The sequence below is a fragment of the Leucoraja erinacea genome, chromosome 25 (genome assembly GCF_028641065.1).
Source record: "Leucoraja erinacea ecotype New England chromosome 25, Leri_hhj_1, whole genome shotgun sequence".
NCBI lineage: Eukaryota > Metazoa > Chordata > Chondrichthyes > Rajiformes > Rajidae > Leucoraja > Leucoraja erinaceus.
In genome coordinates, this window is record NC_073401.1 from 28800906 (window position 1) to 28826135 (window position 25230).

The 25230-nt window shown below is 48.8% G+C and overlaps 1 protein-coding gene across 1 annotated transcript in view; it reads right to left on the minus strand.

Annotated features, from left to right (window-relative positions):
• Window positions 1-6760: 6760 nt before the first annotated feature.
• hps4 (HPS4 biogenesis of lysosomal organelles complex 3 subunit 2) overlaps window positions 6761-25230 on the minus strand; it is a 33080-nt gene continuing 14610 nt past the window's right edge. The window contains 11 exon segments of the mRNA XM_055655396.1: window positions 6761-7371; window positions 7374-7572; window positions 9369-9466; window positions 11450-11579; window positions 12622-13040; window positions 13043-13353; window positions 14369-14468; window positions 16413-16431; window positions 18166-18238; window positions 21146-21240; window positions 23927-24043. Coding sequence (XP_055511371.1) covers window positions 7337-7371; window positions 7374-7572; window positions 9369-9466; window positions 11450-11579; window positions 12622-13040; window positions 13043-13353; window positions 14369-14468; window positions 16413-16431; window positions 18166-18238; window positions 21146-21240; window positions 23927-24043 — 1596 coding nt within the window. The 3' untranslated portion in view covers window positions 6761-7336.

The window sequence follows — 25230 nt, forward strand, 5'->3', positions numbered from 1 at the left end:
TTGTAGGTTAATTGTCTTAGTATCAATGTGAAACAATTGTCCCTAATAGAAACATAGACAATAGGTGCAGGAGTAGAGGCCATTCGGCCCTTCGAGCCTGCACTGCCATTCAATATGATCATGGTTGATCATCCAACTCAGTATAGAAACATGGACAATAGGTGCAGGAGTAGGCCATTCGGCCCTTCGAGCCTGCACCGCCATTCAATATGATCATGGCTGATCATCCAACTCAGTATCCCACCCCTGCCTTCTCTCCATACCCCCTGATCCCTTTAGCCACAAGGGCCACATCTAACTCCCTCCTAAATATAGCCAATGAACTGGCCTCAACTACCTTCCGTGGCAGAGAATTCCACAGATTCACCACTCTCTGTGTGAAAAATGTTTTTCTCATCTCGGTCCTAAATGATTTCCCCTATATCCTTAAACTGTGTGACCCCTTGTTCTGGACTTCCCCAACATCGGGAACAATCTTCCTGCATCTAGCCTGTCCAACCCCTTAAGAATTTTGTAAGTTTCTATAAGTTCCCCCCTCAATCTTCTAAATTCTAGCGAGTACAAGCCGAGTCTACCCAGTCTTTCTTCATATGAAAGTCCTGACATCCCAGGACCGTAGATGCTGCCTCACCCGCTGAGTTCCTCCAGCATTTTTATCTACCTTCGATTTTTCCAGCATCTGCAGTTCCTTCTTAAAGAACTCACAGTCGACACTGGCAAAGATCTTGTAGCTATAGGATCTTTGGACACTGGTTTCCAACTTGGAGCTGGTAAGAACAGGCCCCTGGAGAAGTGGAGGTGTACAACCAGCTTTGGAGAAGCCACCATTCACATGCAGATGGTTAAAAAACCAGCCCTTAGCTGGGGGGGATAATGGGGTGATAATGTTCTCAAGGCTGAGGAGCCTAAAATCCCCAGCTAATCCCGCTGCCCTTTAAACTAAGGCTCAGCAAAGCTCCATTGTCATGCAGAAACTGCATTCATCCAGACTGCTTGCTGCAAAGTGCAGGATTAGTGCATAATGTGAAAACATTAGACAATGCAGCATTGTCTTTGGCACCTGTCAGGCTGGGACAGCTGAAGCCACTGCTCAGCCTCAACAAGGCTGAGAGTCCTCTCCGAACCAGAACCGGTAAAAAAGGACAATGGTGAGGCCACAGTGTTAGCTGTGAGGAGGATGCTAGGAGACTGCAGGGTGACTGTGGATAAATGTGAGGTTATCCATTTTGGTGGCAAAAACAGGAAAGCAGACTATTATCTAAATGGTGGCCGATTGGGAAAGGGGGAGATGCAGCGAGACCTGGGTGTCATGGTACACCCAGTCATTGAAGGTAGGCATGCAGGTGCAGCAGGCAGTAAAGAAAGCGAATGGTATGTTAGCTTTCATTGCAAAAGGATTTGAGTATAGGAGCAGGGAGGTTCTACTGCAGTTGTACAGGGTCTTGGTGAGACCACACCTGGAGTATTGCGTACAGTTTTGGTCTCCAAATCTGAGGAAGGACATTATTGCCATAGAGGGAGTGCAGAGACGGTTCACCAGACTGATTCCTGGGATGTCAGGACTGTCTTATGAAGAAAGACTGGATAGACTTGGTTTATACTCTCTAGAATTTAGGAGATTGAGAGGGGATCTTATAGAAACTTACAAAATTCTTAAGGGGTTGGACAGGCTAGATGCAGGAAGATTGTTCCCGATGTTAGGGAAGTCCAGGACAAGGGGTCACAGCTTAAGGATAAAGGGGAAATCCTTTAAAACCGAGATGAGAAGAACTTTTTCACACGCAGAGAGTGGTGAATCTCTGGAACTCTCTGCCACAGAGGGTAGTTGAGGCCAGTTCATTGGCTATATTTAAGAGGGAGTTAGATGTGGCCCTTGTGGCTAAGGGGATCAGGGGGGTATGGAGAGAAGGCAGTAACGGGATCCTGAGTTGGATGATCAGCCATGATCATATTGCATGGCGGTGCAGGCTCGAAGGGCCGAATGGCCTACTCCTGCAGCTAATTTCTATGTTTCTATGTTTCACAGAAGAGACCCGGCCAGCTACACATCCTGGAGAAACATAGAACCGCAGGAGTTGGTTTGGGGGAAAAAAAAGACCCAAAGTGCTGGAGTACCCACACCACCCAGGACAACGCACTCATTTCACCCCTGCCATTGGGAAGTAGGTACAGGAGCCCGAGAACCATAACGTCCAGCTTCAGGAACAGCTTCTTCCCTGCAGCCTTTGTATGTGATAGGAGCAGAATTAGGCCATTCGGCCCATCAAGTCTACTCCGCCATTCAATCATGGCTGATCGATCCCTTCCCCCCTAACCCCATTCTCCTGGCTTTTCCCCGTAACCCCTGACACCCGTACTAATCAAGAATCTATTTATCTCTGCCTTAAAAATATCCACTGACTTGGCCTCCACAGCCCTCTGTGGCAAAGAATTCCACAGATTCACCACCCTCCGACTGAAGCCTAGTCAGGAGCCTGGGGAAAGCCCAGCATTCCCATCATTCCACAGGCTCTTAATGTGTGGACTATTTACACACTTTGGCAGGGTAGGCAAGCAAAGAATTCCACCGTGACTTGTCTAATGTGACATTAAAATATTGTATCTAAAAGTCAAAGTATTCGATCTAAAGACAGGATTTAGCAGGTAGTTCGCCAGAGGCATCTGTGCCCTCAGTGTTTGGCTCAAAGCCCACTGCGAGCAGAACTTAAGGGTCATACAGTGCAGAAACAGGCCCTTCGGCCCAACTCGCCCATGCCGACCAAGATGCCTGATTGTAGATGATCAGCCATGATCACATTGAATGGCGGTGTTGGCTCGAGGGGCCGAATGGCCTACTCCTGCATCTATTGTCTATAAGCTAGTCCCATTTGTCCACATTTGGCCTTTAACACTGATCCTTCACTAGCCATGTATCTATCAAAGTTGCCACGTTGCTATAGTACCTGCCCCAACTACCTCCTCTGGCAGCTCGATCCATATACTCTAAGTGGAAAAAGTTACCCCTCAGGTTCCTATTGAATCATAGAGTCATGCAGTGTGGAAACAGGCCCTTCAGCCCAACTTGCCCACACCGGCCAACATGTCCCAGCTACACTAGCCCCAACTGCCAGCATTTGGTCCATATCGCTCCAAACCTGTCCTATCCATGTGCCTGTCTAACTGCTTCTTAAATGTTGGGATAGTTCCTGCCTCAACTACCTCCTCTGGCATCCCATTCCATACACCCACCACCCTCTGTATGGAAAAAGATTCCTATTATATATTTTTCCCTTCACCTTATGCGTATGTCCTCTGGTCCTCGATTCCCCTACTCTGGGCAAAAGACTCCGTGCGTCTACCCGATCTATTCCCATCATTTTATACACCTTTATAAGATCACCCCTCATCCTCCTGCACTCCAAGGAATCAAATCCCAGCCTACTCAGCCTCTCCCTATAGCTCAGACCCTCTAGTCCTGGCAACATCCTCGTAAATCTTCTCTGCACTCTTTCCATCTTAAATAAGGGACTGTTTCTGTGTTTCATGAAGCTGGAAGCTCTCTGTCTTAATGACGCACCGAAACAGTCCCACCAGCCCACCGAGTCCGTGCCGACCAGCGATCCCCGCACACTAACACTATCCTACGCACACGTCCAAAAACCTGCACGTCTTTGGAGCGTGGGAGGAAACCGAAGATCTCGGAGAAAACCCAAAGCGGTCGCAGGGAGAACGTGCAAACTCCGTACAGACAGCACCCGTAGTCGGGATCGAACACAGGTCTCGGCGCTGCAAGCGATGTAAGGCAGGAGCTCTAGTGCAGCACCACTGTGGCTGCCCCACTTGATGGACCAAATGGCCTGATTCTGCTCCTATCACTTATGAAATGCTGGAGTAACTCAGCAGGTCAGGCAACAACCCTGGAGAAAAGGAATCGGTGACGTTTCGTGTCGAGACCCTTCTTCAGACTTGTGTTAATTGGCTCGTGTAAATTGCCCCTAGTGTGTACAACATGAAACTAGGGTCACACAGAACTAGTGTGCGGGTGAACGAGGGCACTCGTGACCAAAGAACCTGTGTCCATGCTGTACCTCTGAATAGAATAGAATAGAATAGTTTCTTTATTGTCAATGTAACATGAACCATGTACAACAAAATTAAAAAATGTCAGCCAGTCAGTGCACCATTCAAACATTTCTAAAAGCTAACGATACATACAAGATAAAATATTAAAAGATAAACAACTAAAATAAATATCACGAAAATAGCACGCATAAACACCCAACCCTCCATCCTTCTGTCGATTTCACAGTTACCACAGTCCCTTAGTCTGTATCGCCCCTGCGTTCCTTGGCGGCTACATTTAGTGCTTTTATAGCAGTGGGGTAAAAACTGTTTAGTCTGTTCGTCCTTGTCCTTGTAGATCTGTACCGTCTGCCTGACGGCAACAGTTCAAACAGGGAGTGTCCGGGGTGGGAGATGTCCTTTATAAGTTGCCCCCAGTGTGTAGGGAGCGGATGAGAAGGTGGGAGGACATGGAACTAGTGTGAACAGGCGATCGATCGATCGATGGTCGGAGTGGACTAAGTGGGCCGATGGCCCAGTAGCAGAAGCGTCCACATTGCGGGGCTGGAGCAGGAAGTATCCTGAGCTAAAATCTCATCTTTACTCTCAAGCCTTTCTTGACGTCCTCTGAGTGAGGGCTATGTATCTGTATTTATGTATGTACTTAATCTATGAACCAGTGTTGTGTAACGTTAGTACCTCCACCAATGTAAAGCACTTTGGTCAACGAGAGTTGTTTTTTAAATGTGCTATAGAAATAAAAGTGACTTGGCGTGACTAATTCTGCTACAGGTACCACCGTCATCTATTGCAACAAGTGACGGCTCCCACTGATTGTCGCTGGAAGCTTGCGTCCATTTCAGGACGGACGATGACAGGGAGGTCGACACTTGAAACATGGAAGATGGACACGATGGCCGGTTTCCACTCTGTATCTCTAAACTAAACTCGATAGTGGACAATTAGGACACAGCCATGGTGGGCAACCTTGTTCTGCATCGAGGCCGGGACGCACGTCATGTGAGCGGATGGCGGGCCACATCTATCACGTGATAGATGTGGCTGATCCCGCCCCGGGTGGCAGGCAGGCGTCAAGTCACGTGTTCACAGAAACATAGAAATTAGGTGCAGGAGTAGGCCATTCAGCCCTTCGGGCCTGCACCGCCATTCAATATGATCATGGCTGATCATCCAACTCAGTATCCCGTACCTGCCTTCTCTCCATACCCTCTGATCCCCTTAGCCACAAGGGCCACATCTAACTCCCTCTTAAATATAGCCAATGAACTGTGGCCTCGACTACCCTCTGTGGCAGACAGTTCCAGAGATTCACCACTCTCTGTGTGAAAAAAGTTCTTCTCATCTCGGTTTTAAAGGATTTCCCCCTTATCCTTAAGCTGTGACCCCTTGTCCTGGACTTCCCCAACATCGGGAACAATCTTCCTGCATCTAGCCTGTCCAACCCCTTAAGAATTTTGTAAGTTTCTATAAGATCCCCTCTCAATCTCCTAAATTCTAGGGAGTATAAACCAAGTCTCTCCAGTCTTTCTTCATAAGACAGTCCTGACATCCCAGGAATCAGTCTGGTGAACCTTCTCTGCACTCCCTCTATGGCAATAATGTCCTTCCTCAGAAGGTGGACAAAAATGCTGGAGAAACTCAACGGGTGAGGCAGCCTCGTGCAATCCTCGCATGTCTCACCCGCTGAGTTCCTCCAGCATTTTTGTCCACCTTGGATTTTCCCAGCATCTGCAGTTCTTTTTTAAACGTGTTCACAGAAGGTGCAGGGTTGAGCTGGCGGCTTTGTGCAGGATGCGTTACGGCCAGAATTCGCCCGCTACTCGGGGCGCTCGGCGGGCCGGATGATTACGGGGGAAAAAATCCGCCTGCGGGCCGTATGATTTCGGGTTACCGGTTGCCGACCCCTGGTCTAGGAGATCTTTAGAGGGGAAAAAGAGAGGTTAAACGGTTCCCAGCCTTTGCTACCATCTCACAGGGACTAAAAGGTTGTTCATTTTGCATTGATGTTGCCAATCAGCACATGTTTGATTGAAAGGTACAGCATGGAAAAAGGCCCTTCGTCCCACCGAGTCAATGGGAGAGACAGATCAGCTGTGATTGAATGAACTCAGATCAGTTTATTGTCACGTGTACCGAGGTACAGTGAAAAGCTTTTTGTTGCGCGCTAACCAGTCAGCGGAAAGACAATACATGATCACAATCAGAGCCGTTTGCAGTGTACAGACACATGACCAGGGGAATAACGTTTAGTGCAAGGTAAAGCCAGTAAAGTCCGATCAAAGATAGTCCGAGGTAGATAGTAGTTCAGCACCGCTCTCTGGTTGTGGTAGGATGGTTCAGTTGCCTGATAACAGCTGGGAAGAAACTGTCCCTGAATCTGGAGGTGTGTGTGCGTTTACACACTTCTGTACTTTTTGCCCGATGGGAGAGGGGAGAAGAGGGAGTGACCGGGGTGAGACTGGTCCTTGATGATACTGCTGGTGGTGCAGTAGACTTGGGGGAGTAGACTCGATGGGCTGAATGGCCAAATTCTGCTCCTAGAACTTGTGAACATAAACCTACTGTACTAGTCTTGACCCAGTGGTCCATTGCATAGAAGGTTTCCCAGTAGATCCTCTCGACTGCTCCAACAATGATCCAAGTAACAATTGTAAATAGAGGGGATATATCTTTCTCCATTTTGCCATTGTTTTTAAAAAAAAAAGCACTAGAAAATTGTTCATTTAAAACCGCAGTCTAATCTCAGAGACCCCCCCCAACATTACTGGGGGACAGTAAAATGGAGGTATGAGGCGGAACTGCAGATGCTGGGATCTTGCATAGAATGCAAAGTGCTGGAGGAACTGAATAGGTTCATCACCATCTCTGGAGGCACAGTAAGACTTTGATAAGACTTTGCCTTCCATCACAGTGAGGAGGAGATTCGCTGTGATGGATGTTTGTGTAAATTGTGTTGTCTTGGTTCTTCTATGTGTGGGTACGAATGCAGAAACCACATTTCGTTTGAGCCTCAATGAATTGTATAAATAAATTGTATTGTACAAAAAAAAGTAACTGCAGGTGGTGGGATCTTGTGCAGAATAAGAAGTGCTGGAGGAACAATTGATCAGGCAGCATCTCTAGAGACACAGAACCATCATTGTTCACTGAACAAAGACCTGCAGATGCTGGAATCTTGCGTAGAACGCAAAGTGTTGGAGTAAGTCAATAGGTCCCCTCAACATCTCTGGAGGTACAGGGAACTACAGATGCTGGAGTCTTCAGATGGAGGAACTCAGCAGGTGAGGCAGCATCTCTGGAGGACATGGACAGGTGGCGTTTCGAGTCCGGACCCATCTTCAGAGCAAGTTCACTCCGTACTTCAGCAGCTTCTGCTTGGCTCTTCCCGGCAAAGTAAACGCACTGTCGTGAGGGTTGGGAGCGCCGGAGTTCCGGGCGGGAGTGGCGAGATATTGGAAGTGAGTTTCCTGGGCTGGGTTACGGCAACTGTACACGGCGGTGGAGGCATTCCTGTTGGAGGAAGAAGCAAGGATCATTCATGGCTGGGGCAGAATTTAAATTTGATACGGCACGGGAAAAACAGGCCCTTCAGCCCACCGAGACCAGGCCGCCCATTGATCCCCTGCCTCGAATGCTATCCCACATTCTCATCCACCCCCTTCACACTTTGGAGTGTGGGAGGATGCCGGATCACCCGGAGAAAACCCACACAGTCACAGAGAGAAAGGGGTGGTGTTTCAGAAAGGAACTGGGTACTGATTGTGGACGATCAGCCATGATCACATTGAATGGCAGTGCTGGCTCAAAAGGGCCGAGTGGCCTACTCCTGCACCTATTGTCCATTGTCTAAACACAAAGTGCTGGAGTAACTCAGCGGGTCAGGCAGTACGTTTGGAGGAATAGGACGGGAGATACGGCGTGGAAACAGGCCCTTCTGCCCATCACCGTACACTAGACCGGCAATCATCCCCGTACACTAGTTCTATCCCACACAAACCAGGGACAATTTACAGAAGTCAATTAACCTACAAACCCACACGTCGTTGAGATGTGGGAGGAAACTGGAAAACCCAGAGGAAACCCACGCAGGTCACGGGGAGAACGGACAAACTCCACATAGACAGCACCCGAGGTCGGGAATGAACCCGGGTCTCTGGCGCCGTGAGTCGGCAACTATTCCCTGTCGCCCCCTAATTCCGTTGTGTTGCTGTGTCAACGTGCCGGAAAAGCCGACCCGAAACGTCACCCATTCCTTCTCTCCAGAGATGCTGCCTGTCCCCGCAGAGTTACTCCAGCATTTTGTGTCCACCTTCGAATTAAACCAGCACACCTGCAGTTCCTTCCCTCGCAAGTCAGAGTGACTTTGTTCCGCTCCTTGTTTAAGAACCTGGAGTATTGCCTGAGTATTGCGTACAGTTTTGGTCTCCTAATCTGAGGAAAGACATTCTTGCCATAGAGGGAGTACAGAGAAGGTTCACCAGACTGATTCCTAGGATGTCAGGACTTTCATATGAAGAAAGACTGGATAGACTCGGCTTGTACTCGCTAGAATTTAGAAGGTTGAGGGGGGGGGATCTTATAGAAACTTACAAAATTCTTAAGGGGTTGGACAGGCTAGATGCAGGAAGATTGTTCCCGATGTTGGCGAAGTCCAGAACAAGGGGGTCACACAGTTTAAGGACAAGGGGGAAATCTTTTAGGACCGAGGTGAGAAAAACATTTTTCACACGGAGAGTGGTGAATCTGTGGAATTCTCTGCCACAGATGGTAGTTGAGGCCACAGTTCATTGGCTATATTTAAGAGGGAATTAGATGTGGTTGGGGCTAAAGGGATCAGGGGGTATGGAGAGAAGGCAGGTACAGGATACTGAGTTGGATGATCAGCCATGATCATATTGAATGGCGGTGCAAGCTCGAAGGGCCGAATGGCCGAATGCCTACTCCTGCACCTATTTTCTATGTAAGAAGGAACTGCAGATGCTGGAAAATCGAAGGCGGACAGAAATGCTGGAGAAACTCAGCAGGGTGCAGCAGCATCTATGGAGCGAAGGAAATAGGCAACGTTTCGGGCCAAAACCCTTCTGGAAATAGGCAACGTTACGGGACGAAACCCTTCAGGAAGGAAATAGGTAACGTTTCGTGCCGAAACCCTTCGGGTTTCGTCCCGAAACGTTGCCTATTTCCTTCGCTCCATAGATGCTGCTGCACCCGCTGAGTTTCTCCAGCACTTTTGTCCACCTTGTTCCGGTCCTTGGTGCTCTGGGCAATAAAACACACTGGACGCTCTCAAATACCCTCCTGCGTACCTGACAGTCATCTCTCGAATACCGCTGTTGAGGTTCAAGTCCGTGTGCATCATAGACGTCGCTCGAAGAAATTGACCCCTTTGTACCCCAGGAGAGAGCTGAGCTTTAAAAAAAAAAAAAAATCAGAGCAGTGGTTATGCAGTCATAGAAGAGATGGATTATAGCTTCATAAGGTGACAGGAGCAAAAGTAAGTACGTTTATTGGCCAAGTATTCACATACAAGGAATTTGCCTTGGTGCTCCGCCGACAAGTAACAACACGGCACATACAGTGACAGTTACGAATGACTCAGAAAACACTTAAACATTAATAATAATAATAAAACATTAATGATAAAACGCCATTGATCAAATGCGTTTCGTTGTCTCTGTACTGTACACTGGCAATGACAATTAAAATTGAATCTGAATCTGATGTGAACCAACAAAATACCAGATCAATGGGAGGCTACAGATTTGTGGCTGTTGAGTAGAGCAACCACACGTGGATAAAAACAGTTTTTATGTCTGTGGCTGTGGCAGCTTTGACAGTCCGGAGTCGCCTTCCAGAGGGAAGTGATTCGAAGAGTTTGTGGCCGGGGTGAGAGGGGTCAGAGATGATCTTGCCCGCTCGCTTCTCTGGCCCTTGCAGTGTACAGTCCATCAATGGAGGCCCATCAAGTCTACTCCGCCATTCAACCATGGCTGATCTATTCTCCTGCCTTCTCCCCGTAACCCCCTGACACTCGTACTCATTTTTTACCGGTGTCAGTTTTATTGTCACGTGTACCGAGGTACGCCATTTCGAACGGAGACGAGGAAAAACCTTTTCACACAGAGAGTTGTGAGTCTGTGGAATTCTCTGCCTCAGAGGGCGGTGGAGGCCGGTTCTCTGGACACTTTCAAGAGAGAGTTAGACAGGGCTCTTAGGGATAGCGGAGTCAAGGGATATGGGGAGAAGGCAGGAACGGGGTACTGATTGTGAATGATCAGCAATGATCACATTGAATGGCGGTGCTGGCTCGAAGGGCCGAATGGCCTACTGAACCTATTGTCCATTGGTAGCTAACAATGGCCTGTTTCCTTTATCATTGTTAATTGGCACAGTATAATTGTAAATTGTCTCTAGTGAGTGTAGGATGGCGTTAGTGTGCCGGGATAGCAGGGCAGTGCCGACTCGGTGGACCGAAGGGCCTGCTTTTGTGCTGTATCTCTAAACTAAACCTCCAGTTTGTGGATCTGTCATGGGATTATTGAATGGTACAGCAAGGAAACAGGCCCTTCGGCCCATTGAGCCGGCACTGACTATCGTCCTCCCATTTAAATAGTCCTACATTATTACCTAACAGGTTACACACACTAAACCCACACACAGACAGAGACACAGAGTGAGACACAGAGGCACCCTGATAGCAACACACAGAAATACACAGACAGATACACACACAGACCAACACACGCACACACACACACACAGACACACACGCACACACACACACACATACACACGCACACACACACACACACACACACATGTACACACACACACACACAGACAGACACACACATGTACACAGATGCACACAGACACATACGCACACACACACACAGACCAAGACGCACACAGACACACAGACACACACACATACAGACACACACACATACAGGCACACACACACAGAGACACACACATGTACACAGACACACACACACAGACACACACGCATACAGGCACACACATGTACACAGATGCACACAGACACATACACACACACACACACACATACACACACAGACAGAGACACACACAGACAGACAGACACACACACATACACACACACACATGCACACAGAGACACACACATGTACACAGACACACACACAGACACACACGCATACAGGCACACACAAGTACACAGATGCACACAGACACTCACACACTCATAAAGGCACATGCATGCACACACAGACACACACACACACATACAGGCACGCACATGTACACAGACACACACAGCCTCACACACACATGTACACACGCACACATACAGGCCACACACACATGTACACAGACACACACAGACGCACAGCTATATACTGACCTGTGAGTATATGTTGAATGCAGTCATAGTGTGCAAAGTTAAAGCCCAGTAGGTTGCAGAAACCCTTGCTGAGTAGAGTCTCACTCAGATGCACCTCTAACCCATTTAAAGAGGCCAGAGAGCTGTGGTACTGTGGAGGAGGCAGGAGTGATTAGAGTCTGTAGATAATCAGCAGATGCTGTATAAATGCAGTGGCCATTTGCTCGGACATGTCAGACCCAGCAGATCGGGGTCGCGGTGAGGCCAAGTCACGGCAACTTTAGCGGTGACCGGGGTCGAACGAGATCTACATATTTTTGTATCTCAAAGTGCTCCTCAGAGGAGTTTAGCTTTAGAGAAACAGGACATAGGTGATAGGAGCAAAATTAGGCCATTCAGCCCATCAAGTCTTCAGCTTGGCTGATCTATCTCACCCTCCTATCCCCATTCTCCTGCCTTCTCCTCATAACCCCTGACACCCGTACTAATCAAGAATCTATCTTAAAAATATCCATTGATTGGCTCCACTGAAGAGAGGGATGAGAGGGAAAGGTATATAGACACAAAATGCTGTCTCTATACGATCCTGTCCCACTTCCCCGAGTTACTCACGAACTCTCCTGAGTTTCCCCCTTGATTCGAACTCGGAGAATGACGGTAATAGCCATTCGTAGGTACTCTGGGCTTTTTTAAAATTACTCGTGGACATTTTTTTTGAACATGTTTCGGCCCGAAACGTTGCCTATTTCCTTTGCTCCATAGATGCTGCTGCACCCGCTGAGTTTCTCCAGCATTTCGGGACGAAACCCAAAAGGAAATAGGCAACGTTTCGGGCCGAAACCCGGAAGGGTTTCGTCCCGAAACGTTGCCTATTTCCTTCGCTCCATAGATGCTGCTGCACCCGCTGAGTTTCTCCAGCTTTTTTGTGTAACCGTCACGACTCACCTGATGCCCCGAGTTCCTACGGCTGGCATTACGAGCTGCTACGAAACATCTACGGCCTCCTACGAGCTCCCTACCGACATTCCCCGAGTTCGGATCAAGGGGAAACCTCGGGAGAGTTCGTGAGTAACTCGGGAAATGGGACGGGGCCTTTACTCCAGCATTTTGTGTCTATATACCTATCCCTCTCATCCCCCTATTCATCGTTTAGCTCTGCGACTGATTCGGCAGGAGTTACAGGAGGTACTCACAACATCTTCAATAGCCCCGTGCTGGGCTTGGAGTCCATCTTCAGCCAGAAGGGACATCACCAGCCCTTTCACTGTGTGAATGTACAGGCTCAGTCTCACCAAGTTCCCACGGTCGTCGGGTCCAGGAACCAGGGACGTAGCCCGCTCAATGTCCGCACCATCTCCTCCGCACCCTACAGAGGGGCCTCCGACATCACCGCCATGGCCTGCCCGACCAAGCGGGCAGCTACGGTCTTGGTGCGAGGACAGACTTTGGAGATCGTCGGAGAAGATCCCCGCAGAGATGGCGGAGGGTTCCTTCTGTTGACAACCGGGACAGGTCTCTGGGCGTCCCGCGGTGTCCTCCACCAGCTCCATGTAGAGGTCAACAAAATGTTTGGGGCCTCCCACGCCCTGCCCCTGGTCCGAATGCCCTGGTCCGAGAGGCCGGGGGAGGAGGTCGATGAGGCTTTGCTCGGGGGGCGAGGGTCGGCAGTCCCTGAAGACTCGCGCTCGAACTCCACGGGTGGCGATGGCGTGTGGCGGAGTGATCCTTGGTAATTCTGGAGCGGCCCGGCCAACACCGGCAGGGCCCGGCAGTCGTTGGCGTTTAGGTAGGAGGTCCCAAACTCCGAATCAGAGGGGCCGCACTCCACGCCTTCCTCAGGGATCGGGCTGTCCGACAGTGTTCTGGAGAGCTGGCGTTTCTCGCTCCCCTTCTCCAATAAATCTGGCTTTGGGCTATCAGGTGACCTGCAAAACGATCAACAAAAATAGTTCATCAGTGGCCGGTGCAGAATTAGGCCATTCGGCCCATCGAGTCTACTCCACCATTCAATCATGGCTGATCTATCTTTCTCTCTCAACCCCATTCTCCTGCCTTCTCCCCATAACCTCTGACACCCGCACTAATCAAGAATCTATCTATCTCTGCCTTAAATATATTCACTGACTTGGCCTCCACAGATTCACCACCCTCTGACTAAAGAAATTCCTCCTCATCTCCTTCCTAAAGAATCTATCTATCTCGTCACCTTCTCTTCAATTCCACTTAGTCTCCTTCCTAAAGGAACGTCCTTTAATTCTGAGGTGATTACCTCTAAGTGTGTGAGTAAATTTATTGGCCAAGTATTCACATACAAGGAATTTGCCTTGGTGCTCCGCCCACAAGTGACAACATGACACACTGTGACAGGTACGAATGAGTCCTAGACTCTCCCAATAGTGGAAGCATCCTCTCCACACCCACAGCCTTTCACTATTCTGTACTTTTCAATGAGGTCCCCCCCCCTCATTCTTCTAAACTCCAGCGAGTACAGGCCCAGAGCAAAGGGAGGCTACAGATTTTTGGTTATTGAGTAGAGCTACTGCTCGTGGAAAAAACACTATTTTTATGTCTGTCTGTGGCAGCTTTGACAGTCCGGAGTCGCCTTCCAGAGGGAAGTGATTCAAAGAGTTTGTGGCCAGGGTGAGAGGGGTCAGAGATGATCTTGCCCGCTCGCTTCCTGGCCCTTGCAGTGTACAGTCCGTCAATGCGGGGAAGGTTGCAGCCAATAAACTTCTCAGCTGATCGGACGATTCGCTGCAGCCTCGGGACATGGGCAAATGGGACTAGTTTAGATGGGACATCTTGGCCGGCACGGATGAGTTGGGCTGAAGGGCCTGTTTCGGTGTTGTGTGTGTGATGCTGCCTGCGTATGTCCATTTGGATAAGCTATTGCACGGAATGATACACCGATGATAAGCTTGTCTCCCACTATAAACTCACCGGAATATCCACTGCACCGAATACTGCCGCAGAGCTGCGGACTCCTCCTTGGTGACGAATACCGTTAATATTGTCACACCCTCGGGCCATGGGGCATCATCTGCAAGGAAGAGACAACATAGAAACATAGAAAATAGGTGCAGGAGGAGGCCATTCGGCCCTTCGAGCCAACACCGCCATTCATTGTGATCACGGCTGATCATCCCCAACCAATAACCCGTGCCTGCCTTCTCCCCATATCCCTTGACTCCACTAGCCCCTAGAGCTCTATCTAACTCTCTCATAAATCCATAGCGTGCAAACAAGCGTGCAAAAAATCCATAGCGTGCAAGCATTCAGTGCAATGTTACTCAGTCCAACGAGGCAATATGGGCGCAGCGGTAGAGTTGCTGCCTCACAGCGCCTGAGACCCGGGTTCCACCCCGACTACGGGTGCTGTCGCGTGACCTGCGTGGGTTTTCTCCGAGATCTCCGGTTTCCTCCCACACTCCAAAGACGTACAGGTTTGTAGGTTCATTGGCTTGGTGTAAAATGTAAAACTTGTCCCTAGAGGGTTTAGGATGGTGTTAGTGTGCGGGGATCGCTGGTCGGCACGGACCCGGTGGGCCGAAGGGCCTGTTTCCGCGCTGTATCTCTAAACTAAACTAACTAAATTAAATCCTATCCATCCACTGGAACAGTGCATTCACAAAGTGCCTGTTGCTGCCACAGCTGCTGCCTCATAGCGCCAGAGACACAGGTTCAAGAGTCAAGAGTCAAGAGTCAATTTAATTGTCATTAAAGGGTTCACCTCAGTCTTCCGCTACAGATCACTCACCACTAACTTGGAAACAACTTTTATCATCATCATCATTAGAGCAACACAGTGGCCCTTCAGTGGTAGAGTCGATATCTCACTACACCGGACCCGGGTTCGATCCTGACCTCGGGAGCTGTCTGCGTGTGGAGTTTCTACCTTCTCCCTGTGACCTGTGGGGGTTTTCTCCGGGTGCTCCGGTTTCCTCCCACTTGCCAAAGACGAGAGAGAGAGTGTTTTGTAGTTTAATTGGCCGCTACAAATTGCCTCTAGCGTGTCGGGAGCGGATGGCAAAGTGTAATTGACATGGAACTAGCGTGAACGGGAGATTGAGGGTCAGTATGGAGTCAGTGGGCCGAAGGGCCCGTCTCCATGCTGCATCTCTAAATTAAACTAATCTAAATTGGGCCCCTTAAATTGCCCCTTAGAATGTAGGGAGTGGATGAGAAAGTGGGATAACATGGAACTACTGTGGATGGTCGGTGTGGACTCGATGGGCTGAAGGGTCCATTTCCATTCTGTGGCATTTAATTCAGTCAATCGATAATTATGAAGGGGAGGGGGGATTATTTGTTCTGGAGAATGATAAAACAATTCACATGCAATTAGAGCAGAATTAGGCCGTTTGGCCCGTCGAGTCTACTCCGCCATTCTATCACGGCTGATCCATCTCTCCCTCTCAACCCCATTCTCCTGCCTTCTCCCCATAACCCCTGACACCCGCACTGATCAAGAAGGTGTCCAGCTTCCCCCCCCCCCCCCCCCCCCCCCAGAATCAGTCTGTAGGAAGGACTCCCGACCTGAAACACTGCCTGATATTCCCTTCAGGGATGCTGCCTGACCCGCTGCTGAGTTACTCCAGGATTTACACAGGATTCCAGTGGCTGCAGTTCTTTGGGTCTTGAGAGTGGTGAGTCTGTGGAATTCTCTGCCTCAAGAGGGCGGTGGAGGCCGGTTCTCTGGATACTTTCAAGGGTGAGCTAGATAGGGCTCTTAAAGATAGCAGCGTCAGGGGATATGGGGAGAAGGCAGGTACGGGGTACTGATTGGGGGATGATCAGCCATGATCACAATGATTGGCGCGCGTGCTGGCTCGAAGGGCCGAATGGCCTACTCCTGCACCTATTGTCTATTGTCAAGGAGGTTCTCGTTGTGGGGCTCCAGCACGTGTTAAGAGCAGCAGGAAACCTAAAGAAACTGGGTGGGGTGCGATGAAAATTCAAGGATTGAAATGGAATTGAATCTTACCTAACGTCTCGGACCGATTCTGGAAAGGAAAAGTTGATCCAATTAAACTTTCTAAACACCTTACAGTAATATTCAACATCACACTCCAGAGACCGTCTAACAACAGCTAAAGGTTTCTGACCCACCGAGTCCACGCTGACCAGCGATCCCCGTGTACTAACGTTATCCTACACACACTAGGGACATTTTTAAACATTTGTACCAAGCCAATTAACATTTATACCAAGCCTGGATGCACGTCTTTGGGGTGTGGGAGGAAACCGAAGATCTCGGAGAAAACCCACGCAGGTCACGGGGAGAACGTGCAAACTCCGTACAGACAGCGCCCGTAGTCGGGATCGAACCCGGGTCTTCAGCGCTGTGAGGCAGCAACTCTAGCACTGCGCCACTATGCTGCCCACAATGGCAAAAGAGAACTACGGAATCATATCGAATACACTTCCACATAGGGTACGGGGTGATCGCTGGTTGGCACGGGCTCGGAGGGCCGAAGGGCCTGTTCCCGCACTGTGTCTCTAAAGTTAGTCTAATTTAGTTTATTGTCACGTGCACCGAGGTGCAGTGGAGAGCTTTCTTTATTGCATGCTATCCAGTCAGCGGAAAGACAATATGTTATTACAATCGAACCATTTACAGTGTGCAGGTAGATGATAAGGGAATAACGTTCAGTGCAAAACTAGAGTGGGAGACAACCCAGCAAATGGAGCTTAAAGTGGGGGACGTTTGAGGTCTTGCTTTTCCCTAACATGAATCAAAAAAGCAGATCATTACAAGTAAAAGGGTACAGAGATGATTTAGGAGGATGTTGCCAGGACTTGAGGGTCTGAGCTACAGGTAGAGGTTAAAGGGACTGTCCCACGGTGATTTTTTTCAATGATTGCCGGCGTCATATCAGTGTCGCCAAAAGGTTTTGAACATTTCAAAATCCAGCGGCTACCAAAAAAAAGTTAAAAAACCACTGCCCGTCATAGGTCATCACGCCACGTATTTTTCGGTGACCTGATACCTCAGTCAATGATGCCAGGAGCAGCCTGAACATAATTGCCAAGTGGGACAGGCCCTTTAGCAGGCTGGGTCTCTATTCCTTGGAGCGCAGGAGGATGAGGGGTGATCATATAGAGGTGTACAAAATCATGAGAGGAATAGATCGGGTAGATGCACAGAGTCTCTTGCCCAGAGTAGGGGAATCGAGGACCAGAGGACATAGGTTCAAGGTGAAGGGGAAAAGATTTAATAGGAATCTGAGGGGTAACTTTTTCACACAAAGGGTGGTGGGTGTATGGAACGAGCTGCCAGAGGAGGTAGTTGAGGCTGGGACTATCCTTGAATTGAATTGAATAACCTTTAATAATCCTTTACAGGAAATTACAGTGCCACAACAGCTTCAAGACAGACATAACACCACACATTTCCTCAGATAGCTTCAATACTTAATAAGTTAAAATACAATGAATGAATACTAAAAAAAATCCCAAATTATCCCAACGTTTAAGAAACAGTTAGACTGGTACATGGATAGGACAGGTTTGGACCAAGCGCAGGCAGGTTGGACTAGTCTAGCTGGGACATGTTGGGCAAGTTGGGCCGAAGGGCCTGTTTCCACGCTGTATGCGGAGCTTCAGCCTTTTCGTCGGCCATTTCAGTAACCCGATCCCTCTATGACTCCAAATCCCATCTATTCACAGAATTAATCTCTGATTTGAAGTATTTGAAGCATTTACCTCCCTATATAAACAATGATTCATGGCCTCACCTGACTGCACGCTCCAGGCTGGTACGCCTGTATTTTGGCTGTTATTTCTGGTGGAAGTTGAGAGCTGACTATTCTGTGAACATTTAAACATAAGAGTATATTAACGTACAGACACTGGGAAATCGGGAGACATAGGACATCAGAATAGCGTAGCACAGCCTGCAGTATCTGTGCTGAACAAGGTGCTAATCCAAATGAATCTCTTCTGCCTGCCCACTGTCAATATAGCATCACTCCCTTGCTGTTCATGTTTCTGTCTTAATGGCTCTTAACGGCCCTGTCCCACGGTACGAGTTCATTCCAAGAGCTCTCCCGAGTTTAAAAAAAATCAAACTCGTGGTAAGCACGGAGAATGAAGCGTAGCGGGTACGTCGGAGCTCGGGGACGTCTCTTGGCGGCACGTAACGCTAACGGCAGGTACTCGGGAAGACTCGCCAACGGCAGGTAAGCACGGGAAGACTCGTGAAGATTTTTCAAAATGTCCACGAGAGCCCCGAGTACCGACGAGCGGCCATTACCGTAAATCTCCGAGTTTGAATCGGGGCAAACTCGGGGAGAACTCTTGGAATGAACTCGTACCGTGGGACAGGGCCATAAGTATTGCTCTGGATCTGCTCCAACCAACCCCTTCCTTCCCCCCCCCCCCCATGCTTCTGTGTTCCAAGTGCCAAATCAAAGGAGGGACGTCTGTAAGTCAGTTACCTAATATCGGAGAATTCAATGTTCATACCACTAGGGTGTAAGCTGCCCAAGCGGAATATGAGGTGCTGTTCCTCCAGTTTGCCTGTGGCCTCACTCGGGTAGTGGAGGAGTCCCGGGACAGAAAGGTCAGTGCGGGAACAGTGAGGGGCTGTTAAAATGGTTGGCAACCGGGCAGGGCCGGATTAAGACCGATAGAAGCCCTAAGCACTTAAAAGATTTTGGTGCCCCCATATAGGGTGATTTCACCAGTCAAATTGTGATCCCTCCTGTGACCGAAATTTTTAACTGGAGGACTCACTCGGTACATGTAGTGAATGGGGCACTTTCCCACCCGGGAAAACAGAAAGGTCACCGTGCGGGCAAAAAAACAGTGAAGGGGGTGTTACAAAGGGAATGAAGTTGGAAAACCGAAGTGCAGCCGACATTTGCCTTGGAGATTAAGACCCATAGAGGCCCTAAGCACTTAAAAGATTTTGGTGCCCCCATATATATGTAATTCTAATATGTAATTCAAATATAAACTATAATAAACCATAAAATACATTTTTATTTTTCAAAATGAAACAAAATTAACAGTAAAATGGAAAATAATGTTTATTTTTGTATACTTCCACTTTATTTATATTTGAAAAGTTTTCTCCTACTTTTTTTAATTGCAAAGTCTTTAAAATTAAAGATCCTCAAAATTAATCTTCTGTACCATTTCTGTGGTGCCCCCCTTCCCTTGATGCCCTAAGCACGTGCTTATTTTGCTTAATAGAAACATAGAAATTAGGTGCAGGAGTAGAGGCCATTCGGCCCTTCGAGCCTGCACCGCCATTCAATATGATCTTTGCTGATCATCCAACTCAGTATCCTGTACCTGCCTTCTCTCCATACCCCCTGATCCCCTTTAGCCACAAGGGCCACATCTAACTCCCTCTTAAATATAGCCAATGAACTGTGGCCTCAACTACCTTCTGTGGCAGAGAGTTCCAGAGATTCACCACTCTCTGTGTGAAAAAAGTTCTTCTCATCTCGGTTTTAAAGGATTTCCCCCTTATCCTTAAGCTGTGACCCCTTGTCCTGGACTTCCCTATGGTTAATGGTTCATCCAGCCCTGCAACCGGGAGACCCAGCAGGCCTTGGCGAGCTGAGCACGAGCATTCGGCGAAACGATGGCCGAGTCTACGCTTGGTCTCGCCAATGTACCGGAGGCCACTTCAGGAGCACCGCAAGCTGCAAATGAGGTCAAAGGAGGTGCATTATAAATGGATGCTGGAGTGATGCATAGGGGCGGCATAGCGGTAGAGTCGCTGACTCACACCCGAGTTCCATCGCCGACTATGAGAGCTGCCTGTGCGGAGTTTGTAGGTTCTCCCCGTGACCTGCGTGGGTTTTACATAGAAACATAGAAAATAGGTGCAGGAGTAGAGGCCATTCGGCCCTTCGAGCCTGCACCGCCATTCAATATGATCATGGCTGATCATCCAACTCAGTATCCCGTACCTGCCTTCTCTCCATACCCTCTGATCCCCTTAGCCACAAGTGGCCACATCTAACTCCCTCTTAAATATAGCCATTGAACTGTGGCCTCAACTACCTTCTGTGGCAGAGAGTTCCAGAGATTCACCACTCTCTATGTGAAAAAAGTTCTTCTCATCTCGGTTTTAAAGGATTTCCCCCTTATCCTTAAGCTGTGACCCCTTGTCCTGGACTTCCCCAACATCGGGAACAATCTTCCTGCATCTAGCCTGTCCAACCCCTTAAGAATTTTGTAAGTTCCTATAAGATCCCCTCTCAATCTCCTAAATTCTAGAGAGTATAAACCAAGTCTATCCAGTCTTTCTTCATAAGACAGTCCTGACATCCCAGGAATCAGTCTGGTGAACCTTCTCTGCACTCCCTTTATGGCAATAATGTCCTTCCTCAGATTTGGAGACCAAAACTGTACGCAATACTCCAGGTGTGGTCTCACCAAGACCCTGTACAACTGCAGTAGAGCCTCCCTGCTCCTATACTCAAATCCCTTTGCTATGAAGTTTGCTCCGAGATCTCTGGTTTCATCCCACGCTCCGAAGACGTACTGGTTTGTAGGTTAATTGGCTTGGTGTAAATAATCCTAACCGTGTGTGTGTGTGTGTGTGTGTGTGTGTGTGTGTGTGTGTGTGTGTGTGTGTGTGTGTGTGTGTGTGTGTGTGTGTGTGTGTGTGTGTGTGTAGGATAGTGTTAATGTACAGGAATCGCTGGTCGGTGCGGACTCAGGGAGCCGAAGTTTCCGCTGTATCTCTAGACTCACAGGTTGGTGTACAGGATGCAACCGGCCAGAATCTCAGGGCAGCGCTGACAACTCTGTAAAATAAGGGCGGCCTTCAGCAGCAAGAGAGGATCCACCTGGTGGAGAGAGACATCCACAAGTTATAGGAGCAGAATTAGGCCATTCGGCCCATCTAGTCCACTCCGCCATTCAATCAATGCTGATCTCTCCCAACCCAACCCCATTTTCCTGCCTTCTCCCCATAACCCTTGACACCCGTACTAATCAAGAGCTTGTCTATCTCTGCCTTAAAAAAATCCACTGACTTGGCCTCCACAGCTCTCTGTGGCAATGAGTTCCACAGATTAACTACCCTCTGATTAAAGAAATTCCTCCTCATCTCCTTCCTAAAGAATCTATCCATCTCTGCCTTAAAAATATCCACTGGCTTGGCCTCCACAGGCTTCTGTGGATAATAATTCCACAGATTCACCACCCTCTGACTAAAGAAGTTCCTCCTTGCCTCCTTACTAAAAGAGCCACGCCCTTTATTTCTGAGGCTGTGACCTAGACTCTCCCACCAGTGGAAACATCCTCTCCACATCCACTCTATCCAACTTTGCTCACAGTACTCCAAATGCGCCTTTATCGAGCATCGACTGTTTTTGTATTCCAGTCCTCGTGATATAAATGCCACCATTGAGTTGGTCAGAACCAGTTCACAAACCAAGGGCAACCTTGCAATGCTTGGTACGCCAAGGCCTACACCATCTCTCCGTTGCCGACCTTATCAACTGCCCTTGGTGGAGGGAGAGGGGAACTCATGGGAGGAGTGTGGGTAAACTTAAACAGGAACATGTAATGTAATGTCACTTACAAAATTCTTAAGGGGTTGGACAGGCTAGATGCAGGAAGATTGTTCCTGATGTTGGGGAAGTCCAGGACAAGGGGTCACAGCTTAAGGATAAGGGGGAAATCCTTTAAAACCGAGATGAGGAGAACTTTTTTCACACAGAGAGTGGTGAATCTGTGGAACTCTCTGCCACAGAGGGTAGTTGAGGCCAGTTCATTGGCTATATTTAAGAGGGAGTTTGATGTGGCCCTTGTGCCTAAGGGGATCAGAGGGTATGGAGAGAAGGCAGGTACGGGATACTGAGTTGGATGATCAGCCATGATCATATTAAATGGCGGTGCAGGCTCGAAGGGCCGAATGGCCTACTCCTGCACCTAATTTCTATGTTTCTATGTTTCTATGTTTAAAGGTACACAAAATTGCTGGAGAAACTCAGCGGGTGCGGCAGCATCTATGGAGCGAAGGAAATAGGCGACGTTTCTGGCCGAAACCCTTCTTCAGACTGATGGGGGGTGGGGGGAGAAGGAAGGAAAAGGGGAGGAGGAGGAGCCCGAGGGCGGGCGGATGGGAGGGTGGGAGGAGACAGCTAGAGGGTTAAGGAAGGGGAGGAGACAGCAAGGGCTAGCAAAATTGGGAAAATTCAATGTTCATGCCATCGGGACGCAAGCTGCCCAGGCGGAATATGAGGTGCTGTTCCTCCAATATCCGCTGTTGCTCACTCTGGCAATGGAGGAGACCCAGGACAGAGAGGTCGGATTGGGAATGGGAGGGGGAGTTGAAGTGCTGAGCCACCAGGAGGTCAGGTTGGTTATTGCGGACTGAGCGGAGGTGTTCGGCGAAACGATCGCCCAACCTGCGCTTAGTCTTTAGTTGGGGTGGCACAGTGGTGTAGGGTTAGATCTACTGACTTACAGAACCAGAGGGGTGTGGGACATTGCAACCTTCACCTGGATCGCCCTGTTCCCACTAATGCAATCAACCCGACGTACACAATCACATAAGATCAAGTAGAACGAGTTGTCCTACAACTTTAGGCTGTGCACGCCACAAGCAAGAAGCAGTCAGCGCCAGAGACCCGGGTTCGATCCCGACTACGGGTGCTTGTCTGTAGGGAGTTTGTACGTTCTCCCCGTGACCTGCGCGGGTTTTATTCCGAGATCTCTTTTCCTTTTTTTCCTCTTTCTTACTTTTTGGCGGTGCTGGCTCGAAGGGCCAAATGGCCGACTCCTGCACCTATTGTCTATTGTCCATCTTCAGTTTCCTCCCACACTCCAAAGAACTGCAGGTTTTCAGGTTAATTGGCTTGGTGTAAATGTAAAATTATCCCGAGTGAGTGCAGGACAGTGATAGGCTGCGGGGATCATAGAAACATAGAAAATAGGTGCAGGAGTAGAGGCCATTCGGTCCTTCGAGCCAGCACCGCCATTCAATATGATCATGGCTGATCATCCAACTCAGTATAGAAACATAGGCAATAGGTGCAGGAGTAGAGGCCATTCGGCCCTTCGAGCCTGCACCGCCATTCAATATGATCATGGCTGATCATCCAACTCAGTATCCTGTACCTGCCTTCTCTCCATACCCCCTGATCCCTTTAGCCACAAGGGCCACATCTAACTCCCTCTTAAATATATCCAATGAACTGTGGCCTCAACTACCTTCTGTGGCAGAGAATTCCACAGATTCACCACTCTCTGTGTGAAAAATGATGTTCTCATCTCGGTCCTAAAATACTTCCCCCTTATCCTTAAACTGTGTGACCCCCTTGTTCTGGACAGATTGCTGCTCGGCACGGACTCGGTGGGCCGAAGGGCCTGTTTCTAAATCTAAATCCCATCTCTAAACGACACTGAACACGTAAGGCGGATAGGTGGCAGTTTGGGTCAGGACCCTTCTTCAGGCTGACCCACTGAGCTACTCCAGTACTGTGTGACTAGGTTTACAAAGGTCAGTAAGTCTCCGTGGATTACATCAGTCCGGTCCAGGTTCCACAGGGAGTTGAAGGTGCGGTGCAGCCCGCCACTGTTCTCCTGGATGTGCCGCATGTAGATATCCCACTGCCGGGCCAGCGAGCCTTTCTCCCGCAGCTGCGGAAGCAAAGACAAAATCTGTACACGGTTCGCCAAACCACAGGCCCCCATTCCTTCTCGCCAGAGATGCTGCCCGTCCCGCTGAGTGACTCCAGCATTTTGTGTGTGTGTGTGTCTCTCTCTCTCTCTCTCTCTCTCTCTCTGTGTCATAACAAGAGGAGTCGAGTATAGGAGCAAAGAGGCCCTTCTGCAGTTGTACAGGGCCCTAGTGAGACCACACCTGGAGTATGGTGTGCAGTTTTGGTCTCCAAATTTGCGGAAGGACATCCTTGCTATTGAGGGAGTGCAGCGTAGGTTTACAAGGTTAATTCCCAGGAGGGCGGGACTGTCATATGTTGAGAGAATGGAGCGACTGGGCTTGTACACTCTGGAGTTCAGAAGGATGAGAGGAGATCTGATTGAAACATATAAGATTATTCGGGGATTGGACAGGCTAGAGGCAGGAAACATGTTCCCGATGTTGGGGGAGTCCAGAACCAGGGGCCACAGTTTAAGAATAAGGGGTAAGCCATTTAGAATGGAGGTGAGAAAACACTTTTTAACCCAGTGAGTTATGAATGTGTGAAATTCTGGCTTAGAAGGCGGTGGAGGCCAATTCTCTGGAAGCTTTCAAGAGAGAGTTAGATTGAGCTCTTAAAGATAGCGGAGTCAATATAGTCTTGCGGGTGGCACAGTGGTGGAGTTGTTGCCTCACAGCGCCAGAGACCCAAGTTCAAGTTCAAGTGAGTTTATTGTCATGTGTGTCCCTGTATAGGACAATGTAATTCTTGCTTTGCTTCAGCACAACAGAACATAGTAGGCATGAATACAGAACAGATCAGTGTGTCCATATACCATAATATAAATATATACACACATGAATAAATAAACTGATGAAGTGCAAATAACAGATAATGGGTTATTAATGTTCAGAGTTTTGTCCGAGCCAGGTTTAATAGCCTGATGGCTGTGGGGAAGTAGCTATTCCTGAACCTGGACGTTGCAGTCTTCAGGCTCCTGTACCTTCTACCTGAGGGTAGCAGGGAGATGAGTGTGTGGCCGGGATGGTGTGGGTCTTTGATGATACTGCCAGCCTTTTTTGAGGCAGCGACTGCGATAAATCCCCTCGATGGAAGGAAGGTCAGAGCCGATGATGGACTGGGCAGTGTTTACTACTTTTTGTAGTACCTGACCCGGTTTCGATC